The sequence below is a fragment of the Salvelinus alpinus genome, chromosome 2 (genome assembly GCF_045679555.1).
Source record: "Salvelinus alpinus chromosome 2, SLU_Salpinus.1, whole genome shotgun sequence".
NCBI lineage: Eukaryota > Metazoa > Chordata > Actinopteri > Salmoniformes > Salmonidae > Salvelinus > Salvelinus alpinus.
In genome coordinates, this window is record NC_092087.1 from 5,660,866 (window position 1) to 5,686,016 (window position 25,151).

General features: G+C 44.9%; 1 protein-coding gene across 1 annotated transcript in view; it reads left to right on the forward strand.

Moving 5' to 3' along the window:
* LOC139553201 (metabotropic glutamate receptor 7-like) overlaps window positions 1–25,151 on the forward strand; it is a 420,178-nt gene that overhangs the window by 289,498 nt on the left and 105,529 nt on the right. The window contains exon 7 of the mRNA XM_071365256.1: window positions 370–509. Within this exon, the coding sequence (XP_071221357.1) occupies window positions 370–509 (140 nt within the window). The remainder of the gene's footprint in view (window positions 1–369; window positions 510–25,151) is intronic.

A 25,151-nucleotide genomic window follows, 5' to 3' on the forward strand; every position in this document is an offset into this window, starting at 1 on the left:
TTTTAATCCCACTTTGTAACACAACAAAATGTGTGGGAAAAAATCAAGTGGTTTGAATAGTTTCTGAAGGTCCCGTATGCATGCACCAGTCAGACATGTTTACGTGTATCTGATGGGGATTGGTACCCTCGTCACATGGCTAGCTTTTCCAGGGCACGGCTTGCTAAGATGGCGGTCGTGTGTGTTTGCGAGACAGAGGTCCGGTCTCGGTGTGAGCTGGCGAGGGAGAAAGATGGACTGTTAAGCCAGCACCATGACGCCTGTCAGCCCAGCAACTCTAACCAAGTGATGATATCTTCATGTTAGGGGAAACTCAGCCTTTTACAAGTGCAGGGATGTAACATAGTTGTGCCGTTGCTCCCGTTACAGGAAGTGCGGGGACGTCAGTGAATTTCAACAGGAACGGTGATGCTCCGGGACGTTACGACCTGTTCCAGTATCAGATCAACAACAAGAGCTCCCCGGGATACAAGCACATTGGACAATGGACAGAGACATTACAGCTCAACGTGAGTATGATGGTGTGTATATACAAGTGGAGGGATTAGAACCAAGGTCTCCCGCGTAGTAACACATCGTCTTAAAACCATTACACCAAGAGGGCATCCTAGGGGTCTGAGTGTGTCTTCGACAGGGATACTCTGTTACGTTATCATGCACATGTTGAGTTTGTCTACCTCTATTATCTCCTAGTATTCTCTCCTAGTATTCTCTCCTAGTACTCTATCCTAGTATTCTCTCCTAGTATTCCTTCCTAGTACTCTCTCCTAGTACTCTCTCCTAGTATTCTCTCCTAGTATTCTCTCCTAGTATTCTCTCCTAGTATTCTCTCCTAGTATTCTCTCCTAGTATTCTCTCCTACTATTCTCTCCTAGTACTCTCTCCTAGTACTCTCTCCTAGTATTCTCTCCTAGTACTCTCTCCTAATATTCTCTCCTAGTATTCTCTCCTAGTACTCTCTCCTAGTATTCTCTCCTAGTACTCTCTCCTAGTATTCTCTCCTAGTATTCTCTCCTAGTATTCTCTCCTAGTACTCTCTCCTAGTATTCTCTCCCAGTATTCTCTCCTAGTATTCTCTCCCAGTATTCTCTCCTAGTACTCTCTCCTAGTATTCTCTCCTAGTACTCTCTCCTAGTATTCTCTCCTAGTATTCTCTCCTAGTACTCTCTCCTAGTTCAGTCTTCTTCTTTCTTCTTCTGTGGATTTAATATGGCGGTTGGCAACCAACTTTAATGTGTATTACTGCAAACGACTAGACTGTGGTTCTCGTTCATCTTTCATTCACCCACATGTGTATATGCTCCTAAAAACCAGCGAGGAGATGGGAGAGGCAGGACTTGCAGTGCATCAGGCACTAAAACAGAGCTGTACGCTCCATTTTAGCGCCTGGCTATGCAGATGCTCATTGACTGCGTGAGCAGTTTGGATGAAATGATTAATGCTTGCGGACCCAATGCTGTCGGTGTGGTCAGCATGTAAAAGGAATTATACAACGACTGGGTCTAATCCTGAATGCTGATTGGTTAAAACCACATTCCATCCGGTTGTCTATTCCATAAATTACCACCGGCTAAATCTATGACTTTAAAATGCCTATTTGCTCTGTTACATCTGACTGCGCAATCCACAGTCTCATCAGCCCAGCCAGGCAATTTATAAACTTGATCTCCACTATAAAAAACATCTAGACATTATTTCACATTTCTTTTAGACTAACATTTAGTTTTTAACAGCTGAGATTTGTGTAAACCTTGCTGTCTGTCTCTCCGACATTTGCAAAATTGTTTCCAATTTCAAATTGGATCTGTAGTAATGAACGTGTCGGGAGTCGAGACGAGACAGACAGGCAGCGCTTCTCAGCCAGTCGAAATCATGAATCAGCTGGCCATTTAATAGGAAATAGGGTGCCATTTATAGGAATAGGGTGCCATTTAATAGGAAATAGGGTGCCATTTATAGGAAATAGGGTGCAATTTAAACATAATAGGGGTTCCATTTATAGGGAATAGGGTGTCATTTATAGTGAATATGGTGCCATTTATAAGGAATAGGGTGCCATTTATAAGGAATAGGGTGCCATTTATAAGGTATAGGGTGTCATTTATAAGGAATAGGGTGACATTTATAAGGAATAGGGTGTCATTTATAAGGAATAGGGTGCCATTTGATACGCAGTCACGTTTCAGACTTGTTTTTGGGCTGGCGACACGTGGAGCTGTGGAAACACATGCAAATAGATCAATGTAGATTATAGATGGCATGTTTGTTATTTTGTTCTCGTTAATGTAAAGAGGAAGAGATTGATTATGTTATTAACCACTGGACTTGTATGGGTCCCTTGGTATAATGCCCAGGAGGGGGTGCAACTTGACATGATGGTAAAGAGCCAAGGGCCACACCCTCTCATGCAATGTCATGCCAATTGGCCACATGGTGGCGCTATAACAAACGATTGAAAATGCAACTTTGAAAGGTCACGCCCGTGTGACCTAGAGGGTGAAAATCTAGTACATACGTCCCTCTCCTTACAAGGAACAAATCTACCTCAAGGACCCTTCAGGTCCGCTATTTAGAATTTTGTGAAAAACATTTAAAACGCTACTCCTCTGGCACCTAATGACCGATCGGCACAAAAGTTGATAGATGTATGGACCAAGCTCTCACAAATGATGTTTTTTTTCCCAGGATAGGATATCAAACAATGTGACTCATAAACATTCACGTGGGTGGGGTCTGGCACAGAAATGCATATAACACCGACACAGATATTTGTTTTGGTAAACAAAACTAGGTACACATGTTCCAAAAAAAACTGTCAAGACTCAACTTATCTAATGAGCAGACCTTCTGTGACGCTTTAACCAGCACATGTTTACATCTCTTGACCTGTTTGACTCAGAGTGATGAAATGTGGAACACATGCTCAAGGATATAATTTATTTTAAATTTGTTGATCTTTTATAAACAAATTTGGGGCCGATTGGTCCAGCAGTTCCGGAGAAGAATGTGTTTTATTAAAGTAGTCAGCATTTTCAAAATACTTGAAAAGCGTTTTGCGTGATCTGCTTCATTTTTAATTTTGATATTTGGCAAGTGTGGTAAGGAGTAAAGAAGTAGGCAATGTTTTCATTTTTTCTCCCCCGATGATAGCAAAGTGCGCCCACAGCTTGAACCCCGGCATAGCTGCTTGTAGCTATTTTATAACTTGTAACGTTCCCCCTACCAACACATGTATTATAGCCCTAACAGTAGGGCCTTTGCTTTTCGATCCCCTAATCGATTTGGCATGCTTTATGGAATACCATGTAAACAGTTCATTTTGTCATCCTTGCCAGGAACTCAGGGTGACTCTGTGTATCTGCGTCCCAACTGGTACCCTATTCCTTATGCAGTGCACTAAATAGACAATATGGGTGTCGTTTGGGACAGAGACTATGTCCCTGGCATGATTTCATCTCTGCCCGGTCTCCCCGGACACTAAGGCTGAGTCACGGATGACTCCAGCTCCAGACTCCAAGGACTGCCCCTTAGCTCCCCGTGAAAATGTCATCTCTGCATCATTATGCCCAGTGTGGGGAATAGGCTGTAGGGCTCAATGACTGAGCCACTCGGACAAGGGGTGTTTGGGATTATGCGACTGGCAAAGACACAAAGTCAAATGAAGTCCCCTTAGTTTATCATTTTGAGCTACTAGATGTCAAGGTAGGGTTTTACTGCAGTTTACTGCAGGTTTTACTGCAGACAGACAGACAGACAGACAGACAGACAGACAGACAGACAGACAGACAGACAGACAGACAGACAGACAGACAGACAGACAGACAGACAGACAGACAGACAGACAGACAGACAGACAGACAGACAGACAGACAGACAGACAGACAGACAGACAGACAGACAGAGAGACAGAGAGAATTGAAAGTTAGGCTACACGGTGTCACAAATTATTGTATATTGAGACAAATTACAGACATTAGCCTACAAGTATCAAAATGGATTGAACATCTAAGGTATTTAAATATGTTTGATTTTAATGCAGTCATCTAGGTTTTAATTTGAAACATATTTCAATTGTATTAATTGCAAACACATTGGTCACTTTTTATTTGTAGTCAACTTTGTTGTGAATTCACAGAGGTCACAGAGAGAAGGATTAAATCATGTGATTTTATGTTTAACGGAGATCTAATGTGTATGAAGTGACGCGGGAGGGCATTAAAAAATAAATAAATAATCTAACGATCCATTTAGCTGTTCTACGAGTGGTCTGAGGGAGGTGTTAGATTACGTGTGCTTTCAAGTGCAACGTTAATAACAGATGGTTTTGGGAAAACAGCTCAGAGATTTTAACGAAAGGTTGTAACGATGAACTTAGCTTTAAGATGCTTTTGGGAACCCGGTCCCAGTCTCACTGGGTTCCGATCAAAAGTTGCATAGGGAGTACAGTGCCATTTCGTACACCAACTCAGCGATATTGGGTATAGGTAGAGATGGAAGGAGAGAGAGGCAGCGACTAACAGTAATGCGTTTAATTTCTTCATGTTTCATGCAGATCCAACCATTTAATAATTCATGGATGTTACACAATCTTCATTTGCCTGGGCTTAAATTAGCATTTTCTTAAAAAAACCTTTTGGGGCTTTTAAAAGCTGCCTAATGTCTCTCTGGTTTAAATGTACCTCAACTCTGACACTCTGTAGTTTTCAACAAGGAGGGAATTTAACCCCAGTGCGAAGATCTCTGATACTGTCACACTCTTCAGATCTGGAGAACTGTTTCATGTTTTGAGTGATATGAGCATCTCTGTCATCTCTATTAGCAGCAATGATCTTTGACCTTGATCTCGTCAACTGGGATTCCTACGGAACTTTCAGGCTCAGCTTGACAATGGCACTCTAGTCCCTATGTACTCCACTACTTCTGACCAGGACCCATAGGGATACTGCACTACTTCTGACCAGGGCCCATAGGGATACTGCACTACTTCTGACCAGGGCCCATAGAGATACTGCACTACTTCTGACCAGGGCCCATAGGGATACTGCACTACTTCTGACCAGGGCCCATAGGGATACTGCACTACTTCTGACCAGGGCCCATAGGGATACTGCACTACTTCTGACCAGGGCCCATAGAGATACTGCACTACTTCTGACCAGGGCCCATAGAGATACTGCACTACTTCTGACCAGGGCCCATAGGGATACTGCACTACTTCTGACCAGGGCCCATAGGGATACTGCACTACTTCTGACCAGGGCCCATAGGGATACTGCACTACTTCTGACCAGGGCCCATAGAGATACTGCACTACTTCTGACCAGGGCCCATAGAGATACTGCACTACTTCTGACCAGGGCCCATAGGGATACTGCACTACTTCTGACCAGGGCCCATAGAGATACTGCACTACCTCTGACCAGGGCCCATAGGGATACTGCACTACTTCTGACCAGGGCCCAGAGGGATACTGCACTACTTCTGACCAGGGCCCATAGGGATACTGCACTACTTCTGACCAGTGCCCATAGGGATACTGCACTACTTCTGACCAGGACCCATAGGTGATACTGCACTACTTCTGACCAGGGCCCATAGGGATACTGCACTACTTCTGACCAGGGCCCATAGGGATACTGCACTACTTCTGACCAGGGCCCATAGAGATACTGCACTACTTCTGACCAGGGCCCTTAGGGATACTGCACTACTTCTGACCAGGGCCCATAGGGATACTGCACTACTTCTGACCACCAGGGCCCATAGGGATACTGCACTACTTCTGACCACCAGGGCCCATAGAGATACTGCACTACTTCTGACCAGGGCCCATAGGGATACTGCACTACTTCTGACCAGGGCCCATAGAGATACTGCACTACTTCTGACCAGGGCCCATAGAGATACTGCACTACTTCTGACCACCAGGGCCCATAGGGATACTGCACTACTTCTGACCAGGGCCCATAGGGATACTGCACTACTTCTGACCAGGGCCCATAGAGATACTGCACTACTTCTGACCAGGGCCCATAGGGATACTGCACTACTTCTGACCAGGGCCCATAGGGATACTGCACTACTTCTGACCAGGGCCCATAGGGATACTGCACTACTTCTGACCAGGGCCCATAGGGATACTGCACTACTTCTGACCACCAGGGCCCATAGGGATACTGCACTACTTCTGACCAGGGCCCATAGGGATACTGCACTACTTCTGACCAGGGCCCATAGGGATACTGCACTACTTCTGACCAGGGCCCATAGGGATACTGCACTACTTCTGACCAGGGCCCATAGAGATACTGCACTACTTCTGACCAGGGCCCATAGAGATACTGCACTACTTCTGACCACCAGGGCCCATAGGGATACTGCACTACTTCTGAGCAGGGCCCATAGGGATACTGCACTACTTCTGACCAGGGCCCATAGAGATACTGCACTACTTCTGACCAGGGCCCATAGGGATACTGCACTACTTCTGACCAGGGCCCATAGGGATACTGCACTACTTCTGACCAGGGCCCATAGGGATACTGCACTACTTCTGACCACCAGGGCCCATAGGGATACTGCACTACTTCTGACCACCAGGGCCCATAGGGATACTGCACTACTTCTGACCAGGGCCCATAGGGATACTGCACTACTTCTGACCAGGGCCCAGAGAGATACTGCACTACTTCTGACCAGGGCCCATAGGGATACTGCACTACTTCTGACCAGGGCCCATAGGGATACAGCACTACTTCTGACCAGGGCCCATAGGGATACTGCACTACTTCTGACCAGGGCCCAGAGGGATACTGCACTACTTCTGACCAGGGCCCAGAGGGATACTGCACTACTTCTGACCACCAGGGCCCATAGGGATACTGCACTACTTCTGACCAGGGCCCATAGGGATACTGCACTACTTCTGACCAGGGCCCATAGAGATACTGCACTACTTCTGACCAGGGCCCATAGGGATACTGCACTACTTCTGACCAGGGCCCATATAACTCTGTTTAAAAGTAGTTCACTATTTTTAGAGTATAGGGTGCTAATTGGGAAACAGGCTCAAATGCATTGTAACCTAAAAACTGTAATTTATACAGTGATCTTGTTTATTATCAACAGTAAAATACTATGAAAAGTTTTTAATTCACATTATGGTAAATGATGGTGCATTGTGGGAACATTTTGTGAGTAGTGAAATAATTGCTGTATTTCTAATGGAGTGCTAGGCCACCTGTCGTACATGGCTCCCGAACTCACATATGTTAAGGCCTTTATAAGAGGTTATATGTGTTGCACCTGTCAGTGAAAAGCATCATCAATTAACAATGTGTAGGGGACAGATTGGAGTGGCATCAAGACTTTAACCTTTAATGGAGTATTTTGCCATGTCCTTCTGGTCTGTTTGGCCCTGTAGTCGCTGCCAGTTTGGAAGCCTTTGTTAAGGCCTGTAGAACTGTATGTGTTATAAAAGCCAACCTGCTGTTACCAATCCCATGTAATAACAATCAACACAGTGAAACACAAACCCCAATCCCCTCAATGAATTCCATCCATCCGTCCATCCGTCCATCATCCATCCATCCATCCATCCATCCATCCATCCATCCATCCATCCATCCATCCATTCATCCATTCATCCATCCATCCATCCATCCAGCCATCCATCCATCCATCCATCCATCCATCCATCCAGCCATTACATTTACAGTAGCATTACCTTTTTTTTTACAGTATTAAACATTACATTATATGGAATTGTACGTTGTGTCATTACACAGTACTTGATTGGATACAGTATTTGGATTACAGTAGGTCTGCTGATTACAGTAGGTCTGCTGATTACAGTAGGTTTGCTGATTACAGTAGGTCTGCTGATTACAGTAGGTCTGCTGATTACAGTAAGTCTGCTGATTACAGTAGGCCTGCTGATTACAGTAGGTCTGCTGATTACAGTAGGTCTGCAGATTACAGTAAGTCTGCAGATTACAGTAAGTCTGCAGATTACAGTAGGTCTGCTGCAATATGTAAAACAGAAACTTGCTGAGTTGCCTGTAAGTTACTTTCAAATTCACAGCAACCCCTTAAAACGGTGACTGAGGATGAGTCAGATGTTTGTTAACCTCGGGAGACAAGACCTTTGACTGCAAAAACTGTCTCCTGAATCAATCAATTTACCCCCAATTTTGTAATATCCATTTGGTAGTTACAGTCTTGTCCCATTGCTGCAACTCCCGTACGGACTCGGGAGAGGTGAAGGTCGAGAGCCGTGTATCCTCCGAAATAAAACCCAGCCAAGCCACACTTCTTCTTGACACAACGACCGCTTAACCCACACTTAACACCAATGTGTCGGTGGAAACATCGTACATCTGGCGACCGTGACAGCGTGCATGCGCCCGACCCGCTACAAGAAGTCGCTAGAGCGCGATGGGACAAGGACATCCCGGGCCAGCCAAACCCTCCCCTAACCCGGATGACGCTGGGCCAATTGTGCGTAGCCTCATGGGTCTCCCGGTCACACGCCGGCTGTGACACAGCCTGGGATTGAACACAGGGCTGTAGTGATGCCTCAAGCACTGCAGTGCCTCAGACCGCTGCGACACTCGGGAGACAGCAGAAGGAATTATAACGGTAGCATATCTGACCCTTCCTTGACGTAAAGCTGTTATGGTCAGGTCATGTTTTGATGAGAAAGAAGCAACAAGGGTAAGGCACTGTAAATAGGCTCTAGAGCCAGAGATTGTCCTTGCCAGAAACTTTTGCTTCCCCAAAGGAGTTGTTTGTTTGAGAATAGTTTGTTCACACCTTCAGCGATGGTATTCCTCCAATGTTGTTTTCATATTCTGTGTTGTTTTGTTTGCATCATATCAAGTGTGCTGGCCTCTGGAATGGAATTTAACAGAATTAGACCACAGTCATTTGGTTTGGCTGTGTTTTATCCTTGATACAATAACACATGCGGTTAGCAAGTAATTGGTATTTCATCAAATTCATTCAACTTCTAAAAGCAGCAAAAAAAAGAAAAAAGAAAAGAAAAACCTTTCATTTCATACTTTTCCTTCTTGTTTTGGAATGTGACCTACCAATGGTATTTTTCCTTTGGTGCCTACAAAAACAGAATGTTCAAAATACTTTTGTACTTTCTAATTGAGCTTTGAATGGAAAATAACTTCAGGCTACGCTTATTGAGTAAATGTGCATGAGCTGTACTGTTGTCCACAGACCCAATACCTGACTCAACATTCCCTACACCACAATGTACTCTTCCACCTATTTAATCCCCTATCCTATACTCTCAGATCTACAGGACAGGTTTGGGAGTAGGAATTAGTAGTCGATATGGAATTCCAAAAATCTTATCTTCCTTGCGTCAACAGATCCCGCTGATCCTCCTCTTCCATGATCTCTTCCTCCTCTTCCTCTTCCATGTTATTTTCCTTCTCCTCCTTCTCCTCCTCTTCATCTTCCATGTATTTTCCTCCTCCTCCTCTTCCATGTTATTTTCTTCCTCCTCCTCTTCCATTTTCTTTCCTTCCTCCTCCTCCTCCTCTTCCATTTTCTTTCCTTCCTCCGCCTCCTCCTCTTCCATGTTATTTTCCTCCTCCTCTTCCCCTTCCATGTTATTTTCATCCTCCTCCTCTTCCCCTTCCATGTTATTTTCATCCTCCTCCTCTTCCTCTTCCATGTTATTTTCATCCTCCTCCTCTTCCTCTTCCATGTTATTTTCATCCTCCTCCTCTTCCTCTTCCATGTTATTTTCTCCCTCCTCCTCTTCCTCTTCCATGTTATTTTCTTCCTCCTCCTCTTCCATGTTATTTTCATCCTACTCCTCTTCCATGTTATTTTCATCCTCCTCCTCTTCCCCTTCCATGTTATTTTCATCCTCCTTCTCTTCCTCTTCCATGTTATTTTCATCCTCCTCCTCTTCCTCTTCCATGTTATTTTCATCCTCCTCCTCTTCCTCTTCCATGTTATTTTCTTCCTCCTCTTCCTTTTCCATGTTATTTTCTTCCTCCTCCTCTTCCTTTTCCATGTTATTTTCTTCCTCCTCCTCTTCCATGTTATTTTCATCCTCCTCCTCCTCTTCCAATTTTCTATTCATCCTCCTCTTCTCCTATTCCTCCTCCTCCTCTTCCATGTTATTTTCATCCTTCTCCTTCTCCACCTCTTCCAATTTTTTATTCCTCCTCCTCTTCCTCCACCTCCTCTCCCTCTTCCATGTTATTTTCTTCCTCCTCCTCCTCCATGTTCTTTTCCTCCTCCTCCTCCTCCTCTTCCAATTTTCTATTCCTCCTCCCCTTCTCCTATTCCACCTCCTTCTCTTCCTCTTCCATGTTATTTTCTTCCTCTTCCATGTTATTTTCATCCTCTTCCTCCTCCAATGTTTTACTCCTCCTCCGCTTCCTCTTCCATGGTCTTTTCCTCCTCTTCCTCATCCAATTTTTTACTCCTCCTCCTCCATTTATTTTGCTCCTCTTCCTCGCTCTTCCTCCTGATGTATATCCTTCATCTCACATCTCACATCTCTGAACTAATTTCTGTTTTTTGGGGGGCAATGTCAATTATTGCAAGTTTTTTCAAAATACTTACTTTTATGTTCACTAGTTGGACAGGCAAACACTGCAGAGTACTACGTTGTACACCAACCAACGCTTGTGTACTATCCATAGTACTGTCTCTGCTGATCACGTCTGCCAGTCATGATATCCGTATCTAAGGTACCGTAGAAGACAGCTGGTGACAGCTAGAGAGAGATCTCTATCCAACAAACCGCTTTCAGGTAGCAGTATTTCTTGATTTGTAATCTAACTATTAAGTGATGGAAACATGATACAATAAATGCAATCTGTAAAACGACTCTCAATTTAGAACGCAGAAACCTTAGTAATGTAGCTAGCTTGCTAGTTAGCTAGCTAGAATACAAGTAGATATGTTGCCGGCTAGTATGAGCAGATCACTAACTAGCATGTCATTACGGGACAAGGAGCGTTTTAGCTATGAGTTTATTCAAAGTAAAAATGTAAGACTATAACCATCTATAGGACAGGTAGTGTAACTCTACTATAGTCATCAAGGTAGTGCCTACTCATTTCTGTCAAACCAGAAATGCCACATTATCCCTGGCAATAGGTGGAGTAGGATGATGATTGCAGAGTACCCTGCCACAGACCGTCAGGATGTTACTTTTCTAGCTCACAAGTTACATTCCTTTGCTGTGAAGATTTATTTCTTCTGTCCCAGACCTTTTCAACTCTCTATGAGGGGTGGCCAGAAGAGGACTAGCCACCCCTCATAGCCTGGTTCCTCTCTATGTTTCTTCCTAGGTTTTGGCCTTTCTAGGGAGTTTTTTCTAGCCACCGTGCTTCTACACCTGCATTGCCTGCTGTTTAGGGTTTTAGGCTGGGTTTCTGTACAGCACTTTGAGATATCAGCTGATGTACGAAGGGCTATATGAATACATTTGATTTGATTTGATTTATTAATTATTGTTTCTCAAAAATGAAGTATCACATGATCTATCAAGCTCTCTTGTATCCTGCTCCCAGAAAGAAAAAAAAAGTGCTATTCACCAAGCTATTCACTCACCTGTGAGGAGAACCATTATCTTGCAGTTTGAACTAGCCCTGCCGTAACTATTTAGATGTTTGGGAAGACATACAGTGCCTTAGGAAAGTACTCAGACCCATTGACTTTTTCCACATTTTGTTAGGTTACAGCCTTATACTAAAATTGATTAAATAGCTTTTTCCCTCATCAATCCACACACAATACCCCATAATGACAAAACAAAATCAGTTATTTAGAGAGTTTAACATATGTATAAAAATAAAGTAAATATTACATTAACATAAGTATTCATACCCTTTAAAAACTTCTTATTGCTGCAGGGTCAGTATTGAGTTACTTGGAAAAATGTGCCCATTTCAAACGGCCTCGTACTCAATTCTTGATCGTACAATATGCATATTATTATTACTATTGGATAGAAAACACTCTCTAGTTTCTAAAACCGTTTGAATTTTTTCTCTGAGTGAAACAGAACTCCTTCTGCAGCCCACTTCCTGACAGGAAGTCAGATTTCTGAAATCGAGGTCTCTGTTCAAACGCTTGCCTATAAATGGGCATGTTACGTATTGGTATACATACACGTCATACACCTTCCCCTAGATGTCAAGAGAAAGTGAGAGAAGAATTGAATGGATTATCTTGGTCTGAAGTGGAATAAATCCTCTTGGAGTGACTTGTCCGCCATTTCTTGTTTTTTCGAAAGCGCGAAGTTGGACCTGGAATCGCCTTCTGGAAAGCCGTCGTTATAGGCGAATACTATCTCCGGCTTTGATTTTATTTGATACATGTTACAATATCATCGTAAAGTATGTTTTTTCAATATAGTTTTAGTAGATTATTGAAATTTATTCGGGACGTTAGGCGTGTTGCGTTGTCTGCTTTTGTTCAGGATGGAGAGCTTAGCACCACTTGGCCAGTGTGCTTGCTAATTCAAGAAAAAAAGAGGTCGTTCTGAATCCAAACAAAGACGGTTCTGGACAAAGGACCCCTTGTACAACATTCTGATGGAAGATCAGCAAAAGTAGGACCCATTTTGGGATGATATTTCATATATCTGTCGAACTGTGCTATCGCTACCGATTACCTGGAATCAATGCTGTTGTGTGTTAGCTATTGCAGTAAGCTAATATAACGCTATATTGTGTTTTCGCTGTGAAACACTTAAAAAATCTGAAATATTGGCTGTATTCACAAGATCTGTGTCTTTCATTTGCTATACACCATATATTTTTCAGAAATGTTTTTGATGAGTATTTAGGTATTTGACGTTGGTGTCTGTAATTACTCTGGTTGCTTCGGTGCTATATCTGACGGTAGCTGTGATGGTAGCATCAATGTAAAACTGATTTATACCTCAAATATGCACATTTTTCGAACAAAACATAGATTTATTGTGTAACATGTTATAGGACTGTCATCTGATGAAGTTGTTTCTAGGTTAGTTTGGTTGGATCTTGGTTAGTTAGGTTGCCTTTGTGCATGCTACCTGTGCTGTGAAAAATGTCTGTCCTTTTTTCTATTTGGTGGTGAGCTAACATAAATATACGTGGTGTTTTCGCTGTAAAACATTTTAAAAATCGGACATGTTGGCTGGATTCACAAGATGTTTATCTTTCAAATGCTGTATTGGACTTGTTAATGTGTGAAAGTTAAATATTTCTAAAAAATACATTTTGAATTTCGCGCCCTGCACTTGAGCTGGATGTTGTCATAAGTGTACCGGCACCGCCCTGCAGCCTGAAGAAGTTTTAAATCGGTCCTTTGTTGGCAGCGAATACTGCTTCGAGTATTCTTGGGTATGACGCTATAAGCTTGGCACAGCTGTACAGTGGCTTGTGAAAGTATCCACCCCACTTGGCATTTTTCCTATTTTGTTGTCTAACAACCGGGAATTTAAAATAGATTTTTGGGGGGTTTGTATCATTTGATTTACACAACATGCCTACTACTTTGAAGATACAACATATGTTTTATTATGAAGCAAACTAGAAATAAGACAAAAAACTGAAAACTTGAGTGTGCATAACTACTACCCTCCCAAATCCCCCTTTTGCAGCAATTACAGCTGCAAGTCTCTTGGGGTATGTCTCTATAAGCTTGGCACATTTAGCCACTGGGATTTTTGCTCATTCTTCAAAGCAAAACTGCTCCAGCTCCTTCAAGTTGGATGGGTTCTGCTGGTGTACAGCGATCTTTAAGTCATACCACAGATTCTCAATTGGATTGAGGTCTGGGCTTTGACTAGGCCATTCCAAGACATTTAAATGATTCCCCTTAAACCACAAAGGTTTGCTTTAGCAGTATGTTTAGGGTCATTGTCCTGTTGGAAGGTGAACATCCGTCCCCGTCTCAAATCTCTGGAAGACTGAAACAGGTTTCCCTCAAGAATTGATCTGTATTTAGCGTCATACATCATTCCTTGAATTCTGACCAGTTTCCCAGTCCCTGCCGATGAAAAACATCCCCACAGCATGATGCTGCCACCACCATGCTTCACTGTGAGGATGGTCTTCTCGGGATGATGAGAGGTGTTGGGTTTAACCCAGACGTAGTGTTTTCCTTGATAACCAAATAGCTAAATTTGAATCTCATCTGACCAGAGTACCTTTTTCCACATGTTTGGGGCGTCTCCCATATGCCTTTTGGCGAACACCAAATGTGTTTGCTTAGTTTTTTCTTTAAGCAAGGGCTTTTTTTCTGGCCACTCTTCCGTAAAGCCTAGCTCCTGTGGACAGATACTCCAATATCCGCAGTGGAGCTTTGCAGCTCCTTCAGGGTTATCTTTGGTCTCTTTGTTGCCTCTCTGATTAATGCCCTCCTTGCCTGGTCCATGAGTTTTGATGGGTGACCCTCTCTTGGCAGGTTTGTTGTGGTGCCATATTCTTTCAATTTTTTTATGATGGATTTAATGGTGCTCTGTGTGATGTTCAAAGTGTCTGATATTTTTTAATAACCCAACCCTTGATCTGTACTTCTCCACAACTTTGTCCCTGACCTGTTTGGAGAGCTCCTTGGTCTTCATGGTGACGCTTGCTTGGTGGTGCCCCTTGCTTAGTGGTGTTGCAGACTCTGGTGCCTTTCAGAACTGGTGTATGTATACTGAGATCATGTGATGCTTATATTGCACACAGGTGTATTTTATTTAACTAATTATGTGACTTCTGAAGGTAATTGGTTGCACCAGATCTTATTTAGGGGCTTCATAGCAAAGGGCGTGAATACATGTGCACAAACCACATTTCTGTTCTTAAAAAAAAAAAATGTAAACAAGTTATTTTTTTCATACACCGTTGTTCACCAACACTCAGCATTAACTGCACACACCATGGTTTAGAGACTAACCAGTAGCTTCATACAACAAGAAAGTGTAGGCTATATTGAAATAATGACTTTTAAATGTTATATCATTAAATAAAATTACTAAGATTTCTATCATCTATTCGAGGGGTAGATTACATCTCACATTCCAGTTCGAATTTGTAAACAAGACTGCATGAGATTTATCTTTATGTGACTCCGTGCAGCCAATGGCAATGTCCGGTTTAGGTATAATGCCAGTAGCCGCTTGTGGATTTGACAGCTGTAATACAGCTCCACCTCCGGCACTGCCAAAACAACCACTATGCGGATGTCGGCTGAATCTGATCTGATTGAATGGAACCCCTAGAAAATGAGTCTGGGAGGAAGGGTGGGCCAGCCAATAGAGAGGGGTCTGGGAGGAAGGATGGGCCAGCCAATAGAGAGGGGTCTGGGAGGAAGGGTGGGCCAGCCAATAGAGAGGGGTCTGGGAGGAAGGGTGGGCCAGCCAATAGAGAGGGGTCTGGGAGGAAGGGTGGGCCAGCCAATAGAGAGGGGTCTGGGAGGAAGGATGGGCCAGCCAATAGAGAGGGGTCTGGGAGGAAGGGTGGGCCAGCCAATAGAGAGGGGTCTGGGAGGAAGGGTGGGCCAGCCAATAGAGAGGGGTCTGGGAGGAAGGGTGGGCCAGCCAATAGAGAGGGGTCTGGGAGGAAGGGTGGGCCAGCCAATAGAGAGGGGTCTGGGAGGAAGGGTGGGCCAGCCAATAGAGAGGGGTCTGGGAGGAAGGGTGGGCCAGCCAATAGAGAGGGGTCTGGGAGGAAGGGTGGGCCAGCCAATAGAGAGGGGTCTGGGAGGAAGGGTGGGCCAGCCAATAGAGAGGGGTCTGGGAGGAAGGGTGGGCCAGCCAATAGAGAGGGGTCTGGGAGGAAGGGTGGGCCAGCCAATAGAGAGGGGTCTGGGAGGAAGGGTGGGTCAGCCAATAGAGAGGGGTCTGGGAGGAAGGGTGGGCCAGCCAATAGAGAGGAGTCTGGGAGGAAGGATGGGCCAGCCTATAGAGAGGAGTCTGGGAGGAAGGATGGGCCAGCCAATAGAGAGGGGTCTGGGAGGAAGGGTGGGCCAGCCAATAGAGAGGGGTCTGGGAGGAAGGGTGGGCCAGCCAATAGAGAGGGGTCTTAAGGCCTGCTTAAAAAGTCCAAACAGTTGAGAAGCCCTGAGATTGTCAGCAAGGGAGTTCCAAAGGTGTGGTACGCACCACCCCTCTCTATTGGCTGGCCCACCCTTCCTCCCAGACCCCTCTCTATTGGCTGGCCCACCCTTCCTCCCAGACCCCTCTCTATTGGCTGGCCCACCCTTCATCCCAGACTCCTCTCTATTGGCTGGCCCACCCTTCCTCCCAGACTCCTCTCTAGGAGCGGGTCCTAGTAGTAGTACACCCACCATGGTTCCAAGTTCGCCCTTATGGTAGCTACTCTACACCCACCATGGTTCCAAGTTCTCCCCTACAGTAGCTACTCTACACCCACCATGGTTCCAAGTTCTCCCCTACAGTAGCTACTCTACACCCACCATGGTTCCAAGTTCGCCCTTATGGTAGCTACTCTACACCCACCATGGTTCCAAGTTCTCCCCTACAGTAGCTACTCTACACCCACCATGGTTCCAAGTTCTCCCCTACAGTAGCTACTCTACACCCACCATGGTTCCAAGTTCTCCCCTACAGTAGCTAGTCTACACCCACCATGGTTCCAAGTTCTCCCCTACAGTAGCTAGTCTACACCCACCATGGTTCCAAGTTCTCCCCTACAGTAGCTAGTCTACACCCACCATGGTTCCAAGTTCTCCCCTACAGTAGCTAGTCTACACACACCATGGTTCCAAGTTCTCCCCTACAGTAGCTAGTCTACACTCACCATGGTTCCAAGTTTACCCCTACAGTAGCTAGTCTACACCCACCATGGTTCCAAGTTCTCCCCTACAGTAGCTAGTCTACACCCAAAATGGTTCCAAGTTCTCCCCTACAGTATCTAGTCTACACCCACCATGGTTCCAAGTTCGCCCCTACAGTAGCTAGTCTACACCCACCATGGTTCCAAGTTCTCCCCTACAGTAGCTAGTCTACACCCACAACAGATGGTTCACAACAGATGAATGACTTGTGAGGACATCTAAGGCCTCCTACCACAAGAACCCCAGATCTAAAGTCACAATAGAGACCCACTGGCACCGGTAAAAGAAAATACAAACAAAAAATGTATTTTGATTTCTATGCAACAATAAGCAGGAAGGTTATGTTAATGTTAATGAGTTAATGTATTTACCTTCTAAAAATGAACCTGAATCTCATGCATGAGAATAGTGCCAACCGGTCCAGAAGGTGGTTTGATAAAACCACGTAGCTTTGCCTGAGACCTGAAGAGCCGATATTCGTGGTACAGACGGAGTAAATACCTACTTCTTCCCCGTTCTTTCCTTATAATACCTTACCTCTTATCTTCTAACACACACACACTCGTCTTTTCTTACTACCAACGGTATCTGCGGTACCTGCTTTTTACTTGTTATATATGTGGTCTTACCTATACCTTAGTTAGATGCACTGACTGTAATTCGCACTAGATAACAGTTTATTCCAAATTACTCAAATATAAATGTCTAAACATAAAAGCATGAAGCCCATTTCATTAACATATGGTAAGAGCAGAAAGATTATTTACATGTAATTGTGTTTGTAGGCACAATCTAAGCTGTGGCTAACGTTAGTGTAAAGGCAGGAGAGAGAGAGAGGGAGAGGGAGAGGGAGAGGGAGAGGGAGAGAGAGGGAGAGGGAGAGGGAGAGAGAGAGAGAGAGAGAGGGAGAGGGAGAGGGAGAGGGAGAGGGAGAGGGAGAGAGAGAGAGAGAGGGAGAGGGAGAGGGAGAGGGAGAGGGAGAGGGAGAGGGAGAGAGACACAGAGAGAGACACAGAGAGAGACACAGAGAGAGACACAGAGAGACACAGAGAGAGAGAGAGAGAGAGAGAGAGAGAGAGAGAGAGAGAGAGAGAGAGAGAGAGAGAGAGAGAGAGAGAGAGAGAGAGAGAGAGACAGAGACAGAGACAGAGACAGAGACAGAGACAGAGACAGAGAGAGACAGAGAGAGAGAGAGAGACAGAGAGAGAGACAGAGAGAGAGAGAGAGACAGAGAGACAGAGACAGGTGGGGGTCTGGCTGAGAGCGATAAGAGAGTGTACGCTGGAGGCACAATGACAGCAGACGAAGACTCCTCCTCTCCTCCTCTCCTCTCCTCCTTTCCTCTCCTCCTTTCCTTTCCTCTCCTCTTTGCCTCTCCTCTTTGCCTCTCCTCTTTGCCTCTCCTCTTTGCCTCTCCTCTTTGCCTCTCCTCTTTGCCTCTCTTCTTCGCCTCTCTTCTTTGCCTCTCCTCTTTGCCTCTCCTCTTTGCCTCTCCTCTTCGCCTCTCCTCTTCGCCTCTCCTCTTCGCCTCTCCTCTTCGCCTCTCCTCTTCGCCTCTCCTCTTCGCCTCTCCTCTTTGCCTCTCCTCTTCGCCTCTCCTCTTTGCCTCTCCTCTTTGCCTCTCTTCTTCGCCTCTCCTCTTCGCCTCTCCTCTTCGCCTCTCCTCTTCGCCTCTCCTCTTCGCCTCTCCTCTTTGCCTCTCCTCTTTGCCTCTCCTCTTCGCCTCTCCTCTTCGCCTCTCCTCTTTGCCTCTCCTCTTTGCCTCTCCTCTTTGCCTCTCCTCTTTGCCTCTCTTCTTCGCCTCTCCTCTTTGCCTCTCCTCTTTGCCTCTCCTCTTTGCCTCTCCTCTTTGCCTCTCCTCTTTGCCTCCCTTCTTCGCCTCTCCTCTTCGCCTCTCCTCTTTGCCTCTCCTCTTCGCCTCTCCTCTTCGCCTCTCCTCTTTGCCTCTCCTCTTTGCCTCTCCTCTTTGCCTCTCCTCTTTGCCTCTCTTCTTCGCCTCTCCTCTTTGCCTCTCCTCTTTGTCTCTCCTCTTTGCCTCTCCTCTTTGCCTCTCCTCTTTGCCTCTCTTCTTCGCCTCTCCTCTTCGCCTCTCCTCTTCGCCTCTCCTCTTCGCCTCTCCTCTTCGCCTCTCCTCTTTGCCTCTCCTCTTCGCCTCTCCTCTTCGCCTCTCCTCTTCGCCTCTCCTCTTTGCCTCTCCTCTTTGCCTCTCCTCTTTGTCTCTCCTCTTTGCCTCTCCTCTTCGCCTCTCCTCTTTGCCTCTCCTCTTCGCCTCTCCTCTTTGCCTCTCCTCTTCGCCTCTCCTCTCCTCTTCGTGTCTCCTCTTCGCCTCTCCTCTTTGCCTCTCCTCTCCTCTTTGCTTCTCCTCTTTGCCTCTCCTCCTTGCCTCTCCTCCTTGCCTCTCTTCCTATCAAATCAAACTTTATTAGTCACATGCGCCAAAGTGTAGACCGTGAAATGCTTACTTACTAGCCCTTAACCAACAGTGCCATTCAAGAAGAGTCAAGAAAATGTTTACCAAATAAGCTAAAGTAAAAAAAATTAAAATAACACATTAAAATAACAATAACGAGGCTATATACAGGGGGTACCGGTACCGAGTCAATGTGCGGGGGTACAGGTTAGTCGAGGTAATTTGTACATGTAGGTAGGGGTGAAGTGACTATGATAATAGATAATAAACAGTGAGTAGAAGCAGTGTACAAAACAAACGGAGGGGGGTGTCAACGTAAATAGTCCGGTGGCCATTTGATTAATTGTTCAACAGTCTTATGGATTGGGGGTAGAAGCTGTTAAGGAGCCTTTTGGTCCTATATCTTGGCGCTCCGGTAACGCTTGTCGTATTTACCTTCAGCTCTACTTGACCGTGGCATATTGTGATGGTCAATATACAGTACATGATGGGGAAAGTATATTGGAATCGTAAGATTGACCGTCATCTGACAGTGTATTCTGAATCCACATAGGTCTACACTAGACGTACACTACTAGTTGTAAATCTGAAAAACTCAAGTAGTATGATATGGTATGATATGTTATGATATGCTATGATATGTTATGATATGGTATGATATGGTATGATATGGTATGATATGGTATGATATGGTATGATATATTATGATATGCTATGATATGTTATGATATGGTATGATATGGTATGATATGGTATGATATGGTATGATATGTTATGACATGTTATGACATGTTATGATATATTATGATATGTTATGACATGTTATGTTTTGGTATGGTTACGTAAGACATATGATTACTTTTAAGGCAACAACTAAAGTAGGGTGGTTGGTCAGGGTGGATGAGACGGCATATAATGCAAACATCTAGCAACCCAATGGTTGCAAATTCTAATCTGATCACGGAAAACTTTAGCATTTTAGCTAATTAGCATCTTTTCAACTACTGCTTACTGCTTTTTAGCTACTTTGCAACTACTTAGCATGTAAGCTAACCCTTCCCCTAAACTTAACCCTCACCTTAATAATTTTAGCTAACCCTAACCTGACTCCTAAACTTAACCCTAACACCTGGCCTAGACAATGTTAGCCAGCTAACTAACATTAGCCACCTAGCTAGACTTGGTAACATATAATATGTTTTGCAAATTCATAACATATAATATGACTTGTAATTCCTAACATGTCATACAAAATGGGTGATGGACATCCACAAAGTGACACATACCGTACGAAACAGAACAGATCATATTAAATGGAGTATCTTTAATTTACGTACAGAATAATATGAAATGGTCTGAGACCAGGTTGCTCAAATTGGGTAATTTACAAAACACTGATATTTACTAGTTGTTAAACGTTAAATTGTTGTTCTTCAAGTGTGATACCAACGCTTTCAAATATCCCTTCACATCTGACCATTCAAGGAACTAAGTATTATAGATAATTAGTAAATATTGATCTGCCATGTCCCTGAAAGTGTTGGAAATGTCAGCCAGTCTGTATATGTAGTGTAAGTAATGGACTGTAGATCAGCTATCCCTGGTCCCATTACTGACCGCAGATCAGATATCCCTGGTCCCATTACTGACCGCAGATCAGATATCCCTGGTCCCATTACTGACTGCAGATCAGATATCCCTGGTCCCATTACTGACCGCAGATCAGATATCCCTGGTCTCATTACTGACTGACAGTAGATCAGATATCCCTGGTCCCATTACTGACCGCAGATCAGATATCCCTGGTCCCATTACTAACTGCAGATCAGATATCCCTGGTCCCATTACTGACCGTAGATCAGATATCCCTGGTCCCATTACTAACCGTAGATCAGATATCCCTGGTCTCATTACTGACTGCAGATCAGATATCCCTGGTCCCATTACTGACTGCAGATCAGATATCCCTGGTTCTGTTACTGACCGTGGATCAGATATCCCTGGTCCCATTACTGACCGCAGATCAGATATCCCTGGTCCCATTACTGACTGCAGATCAGATATCCCTGGTCCCATTACTGACTGCAGATCAGATATCCCTGGTCCTGTTACTGACCGTAGATCAGATATCCCTGGTTCTGTTACTGACCGTGGATCAGATATCCCTGGCCCCATTACTGACCGTAGATCAGATATCCCAGGTCCCATTACTGACTGCAGATCAGATATCCCTGGTCCCATTACTGACTGCAGATCCGATATCCCTGGTCCCATTACTGACCGCAGATCAGAAATCCCTGGTCCCATTACTGACCACGGATCAGATATCCCTGGTCCCATTACTGACCGTAGATCAGATATCCCTGGTCTCATTACTGACTCACCGTAGATCAGATATCCCTGGTCCCATTACTGACCGTAGATCAGATATCCCTGGTCCAATTACTGACCGTAGATCAGATATCCCTGGTCCCATTACTGACCGTAGATCAGATATCCCTGGTCCCATTACTGACCATAGATCAGATATCCCTGGTCCCATTACTGACCGTAGATCAGATATCCCTGGTCCCGTTACTGACCATAGAGCAGATATCCCTGGTTCTGTTACTGACCGCAGATCAGATATCCCTGGTTCTGTTACTGACCGTAGGTCAGATATCCCTGGTCCCGTTACTGACCGTAGATCAGATATCCCTGGTCCCATTACTGACTGCAGATCCGATATCCCTGGTCCCATTACTGACCGCAGATCAGAAATCCCTGGTCCCATTACTGACCACGGATCAGATATCCCTGGTCCCATTACTGACCGTAGATCAGATATCCCTGGTCTCATTACTGACTCACCGTAGATCAGATATCCCTGGTCCCATTACTGACCGTAGATCAGATATCCCTGGTCCAATTACTGACCGTAGATCAGATATCCCTGGTCCCATTACTGACCGTAGATCAGATATCCCTGGTCCCATTACTGACCATAGATCAGATATCCCTGGTCCCATTACTGACCGTAGATCAGATATCCCTGGTCCCGTTACTGACCATAGAGCAGATATCCCTGGTTCTGTTACTGACCGAAGATCAGATATCCCTGGTTCTGTTACTGACCGTAGGTCAGATATCCCTGGTCCCGTTACTGACCGTAGATCAGATATCCCTGGTCCCATTACTGACTGCAGATCCGATATCCCTGGTCCCATTACTGACCGCAGATCAGAAATCCCTGGTCCCATTACTGACCACGGATCAGATATCCCTGGTCCCATTACTGACCGTAGATCAGATATCCCTGGTCTCATTACTGACTCACCGTAGATCAGATATCCCTGGTCCCATTACTGACCGTAGATCAGATATCCCTGGTCCAATTACTGACCGTAGATCAGATATCCCTGGTCCCATTACTGACCGTAGATCAGATATCCCTGGTCCCATTACTGACCATAGATCAGATATCCCTGGTCCCATTACTGACCGTAGATCAGATATCCCTGGTCCCGTTACTGACCATAGAGCAGATATCCCTGGTTCTGTTACTGACCGCAGATCAGATATCCCTGGTTCTGTTACTGACCGTAGGTCAGATATCCCTGGTCCCGTTACTGACCGTAGATCAGATATCCCTGGTCCCATTACTGACCGCATATCAGAAATCCCTGGTCCCATTACTGCTCTAGTCACTGTTTCTCATTCGGTCCTACAGCAATGTTCCAAACTGAGATAGATTGGAAGATGTGGAGCATGTCAATCACCTTAAAAAGGAATACGGTGTCATAGGGGTCTGGTCAAAAGTAGTGCACTATGTAGGGAATAGGGTGCCATAGGGCTCTGGTCTAAAGTAGTGCACTATGTAGGGAATAGGGTGCCATTTGTGATTCACACACCCGGGGAAAAATATATATCATATTCATGGATGGTAAAACTAGGGACCTCATGCCCAGGTCTAGCTTTCAGAGGTGACATCACTTAAAACAAGTGTTGAATGATTTAAAAAGATTGCAGCATAGTTCCCTGTATACTGTTCTATATGATATGGTGTTCCATGTAAATTATTGATGTAGTGACTTTTGCTCGTGGCTAGAAAGAATTGTATTAAATGACTACTACCAAATACTAGAATGTATTAAAACATGACCAATCTCTGCACCCAGAACGTACAGTTTTGTGTAACTACTGGAGGGAACAGGTTATAACATACCATGGGAGTTAACGAGTAATCATATTCACCTGAAGAAAACTAAAAACTAAAAACTTGCCCAGCGCGCCAATGAAAAAAGAGCCCGCCCTGCCCTCCTGGTTATAACACCTGGGCTCGCATTCATTTCCTCAATCCAGGACTGCTCTTCAGCGAGCCCAAACCCCCTGACGGAGCAGGGCCGAAATACGTTATACCTCGTTCCCTGCTCCAGGGAACAGTAGTTTTATTCATAACTGTACGTTCCCTTTTCAGTCAGTCACTCTGTATAACATACTATGGGGAGATACAATCACGCCCCCAAGCGAGCTCAGAGGGTACCAAACTAGGAAGCCCACGGCAACCCGAGAACACACTGTTTCCACCGGCTACAAAAAGGGGTTAGCAGAAGACTCCCTTTCCAGTTAATACTTACCTGAGAAGATTGAACTGTCAGAGCCCAATATAGGGAACCAGAACCTGCTGCAACTTGGTTATGGACATTGACACGCTGCAACTACAGCGTAAGTCCGTAGACCCCACGGTTCCAAGAACAATACTTACCTTGCGAGCCTGAAAATGTCATAGCTTATACAAGGAACCGCAAGTCCAAAACAACAGAACACCAGTCGTGACTTGGTAAAGCGCACACGCATGCTGCATAGCATCAACCCAGAGTCAATTAAAAAAAGACAGTCCGAGGCTCAAACCCACAAAGAACCTGCAGTAACCTGGAAACTGTACTTGCAATCTGTCACAGCAGCACAAGTCTTAAACCCACAGGGAAACGGTGGTAATCATTCAGAAATGCACACTCTGCGCACTGCCATAGATCAAGGCAGCCCAAGGCTCAAACCCAGAAGGAAACTGTGTTTTACCCGGATAAAATGTGCAACCTGCGTGGTCCTTAACACCCAGGAACCAGCCCTAAGAACACTATGAGCCACACTGGGTGCAGGTACATCCAAGCGATAAAACTTCACAAAAAAGGTATGGTAGGCAACCAACTGGCTGCAGCACAGATATCACCAATCGTCATGCCCCTTGAACAACACCCGAGAAGCTGCCACACCCCTAATGGAATGAACACGCACTGTGCTAGGAAACCCTTTGTCCTTTGCTGTCACACCTTGGAGATGGCCTCCACAATCCAATGAGAAAGACACTGCTTAGAAAGCGCACTACTCCGAGCTGGATTAGCAAAACAGACAAAAAGCTGGTCACAAACGCAGATGTCCTCGTTCCTACAGTATCTATGTAGAGTGCATTCAGAAAGTATTCAGACACCTTGACTTTTTCACAATTGTTGGTTATGTAACAGCCTTAGTCTGAAATTGATTGAATTGTTTGTTTTTTTAACTCATCCATCTACACACAATACCCCATAATGACAAAGCAAAAACTGGTTTCGCAAATGTATAAAAAATAAAAAACTGAAATATCAAATTTACGAAACTATCCAGACCCTTTACTCAGTACTTTGTTTAATTAAGCACCTTTGGCAGCGATTACAGCCTCGATTCTTCTTGGGTATGATGCTACAAGCTTGGTCACCTCCCTGACCAAGGCCCTTCTTCCATGATTACTCAGTTTGACCGGGCGGCCAGCTCTACGAAGGGTCTTGGTGGTTCCAAACTTCTTCCAATTGAGAATGATGGAGGCCACTGTGTTCTTGGGGACCTTCAATTCTGCAGAAATGTGTTGGTACCCTTCCCCAGATCTGTACCTCGACACAATCTC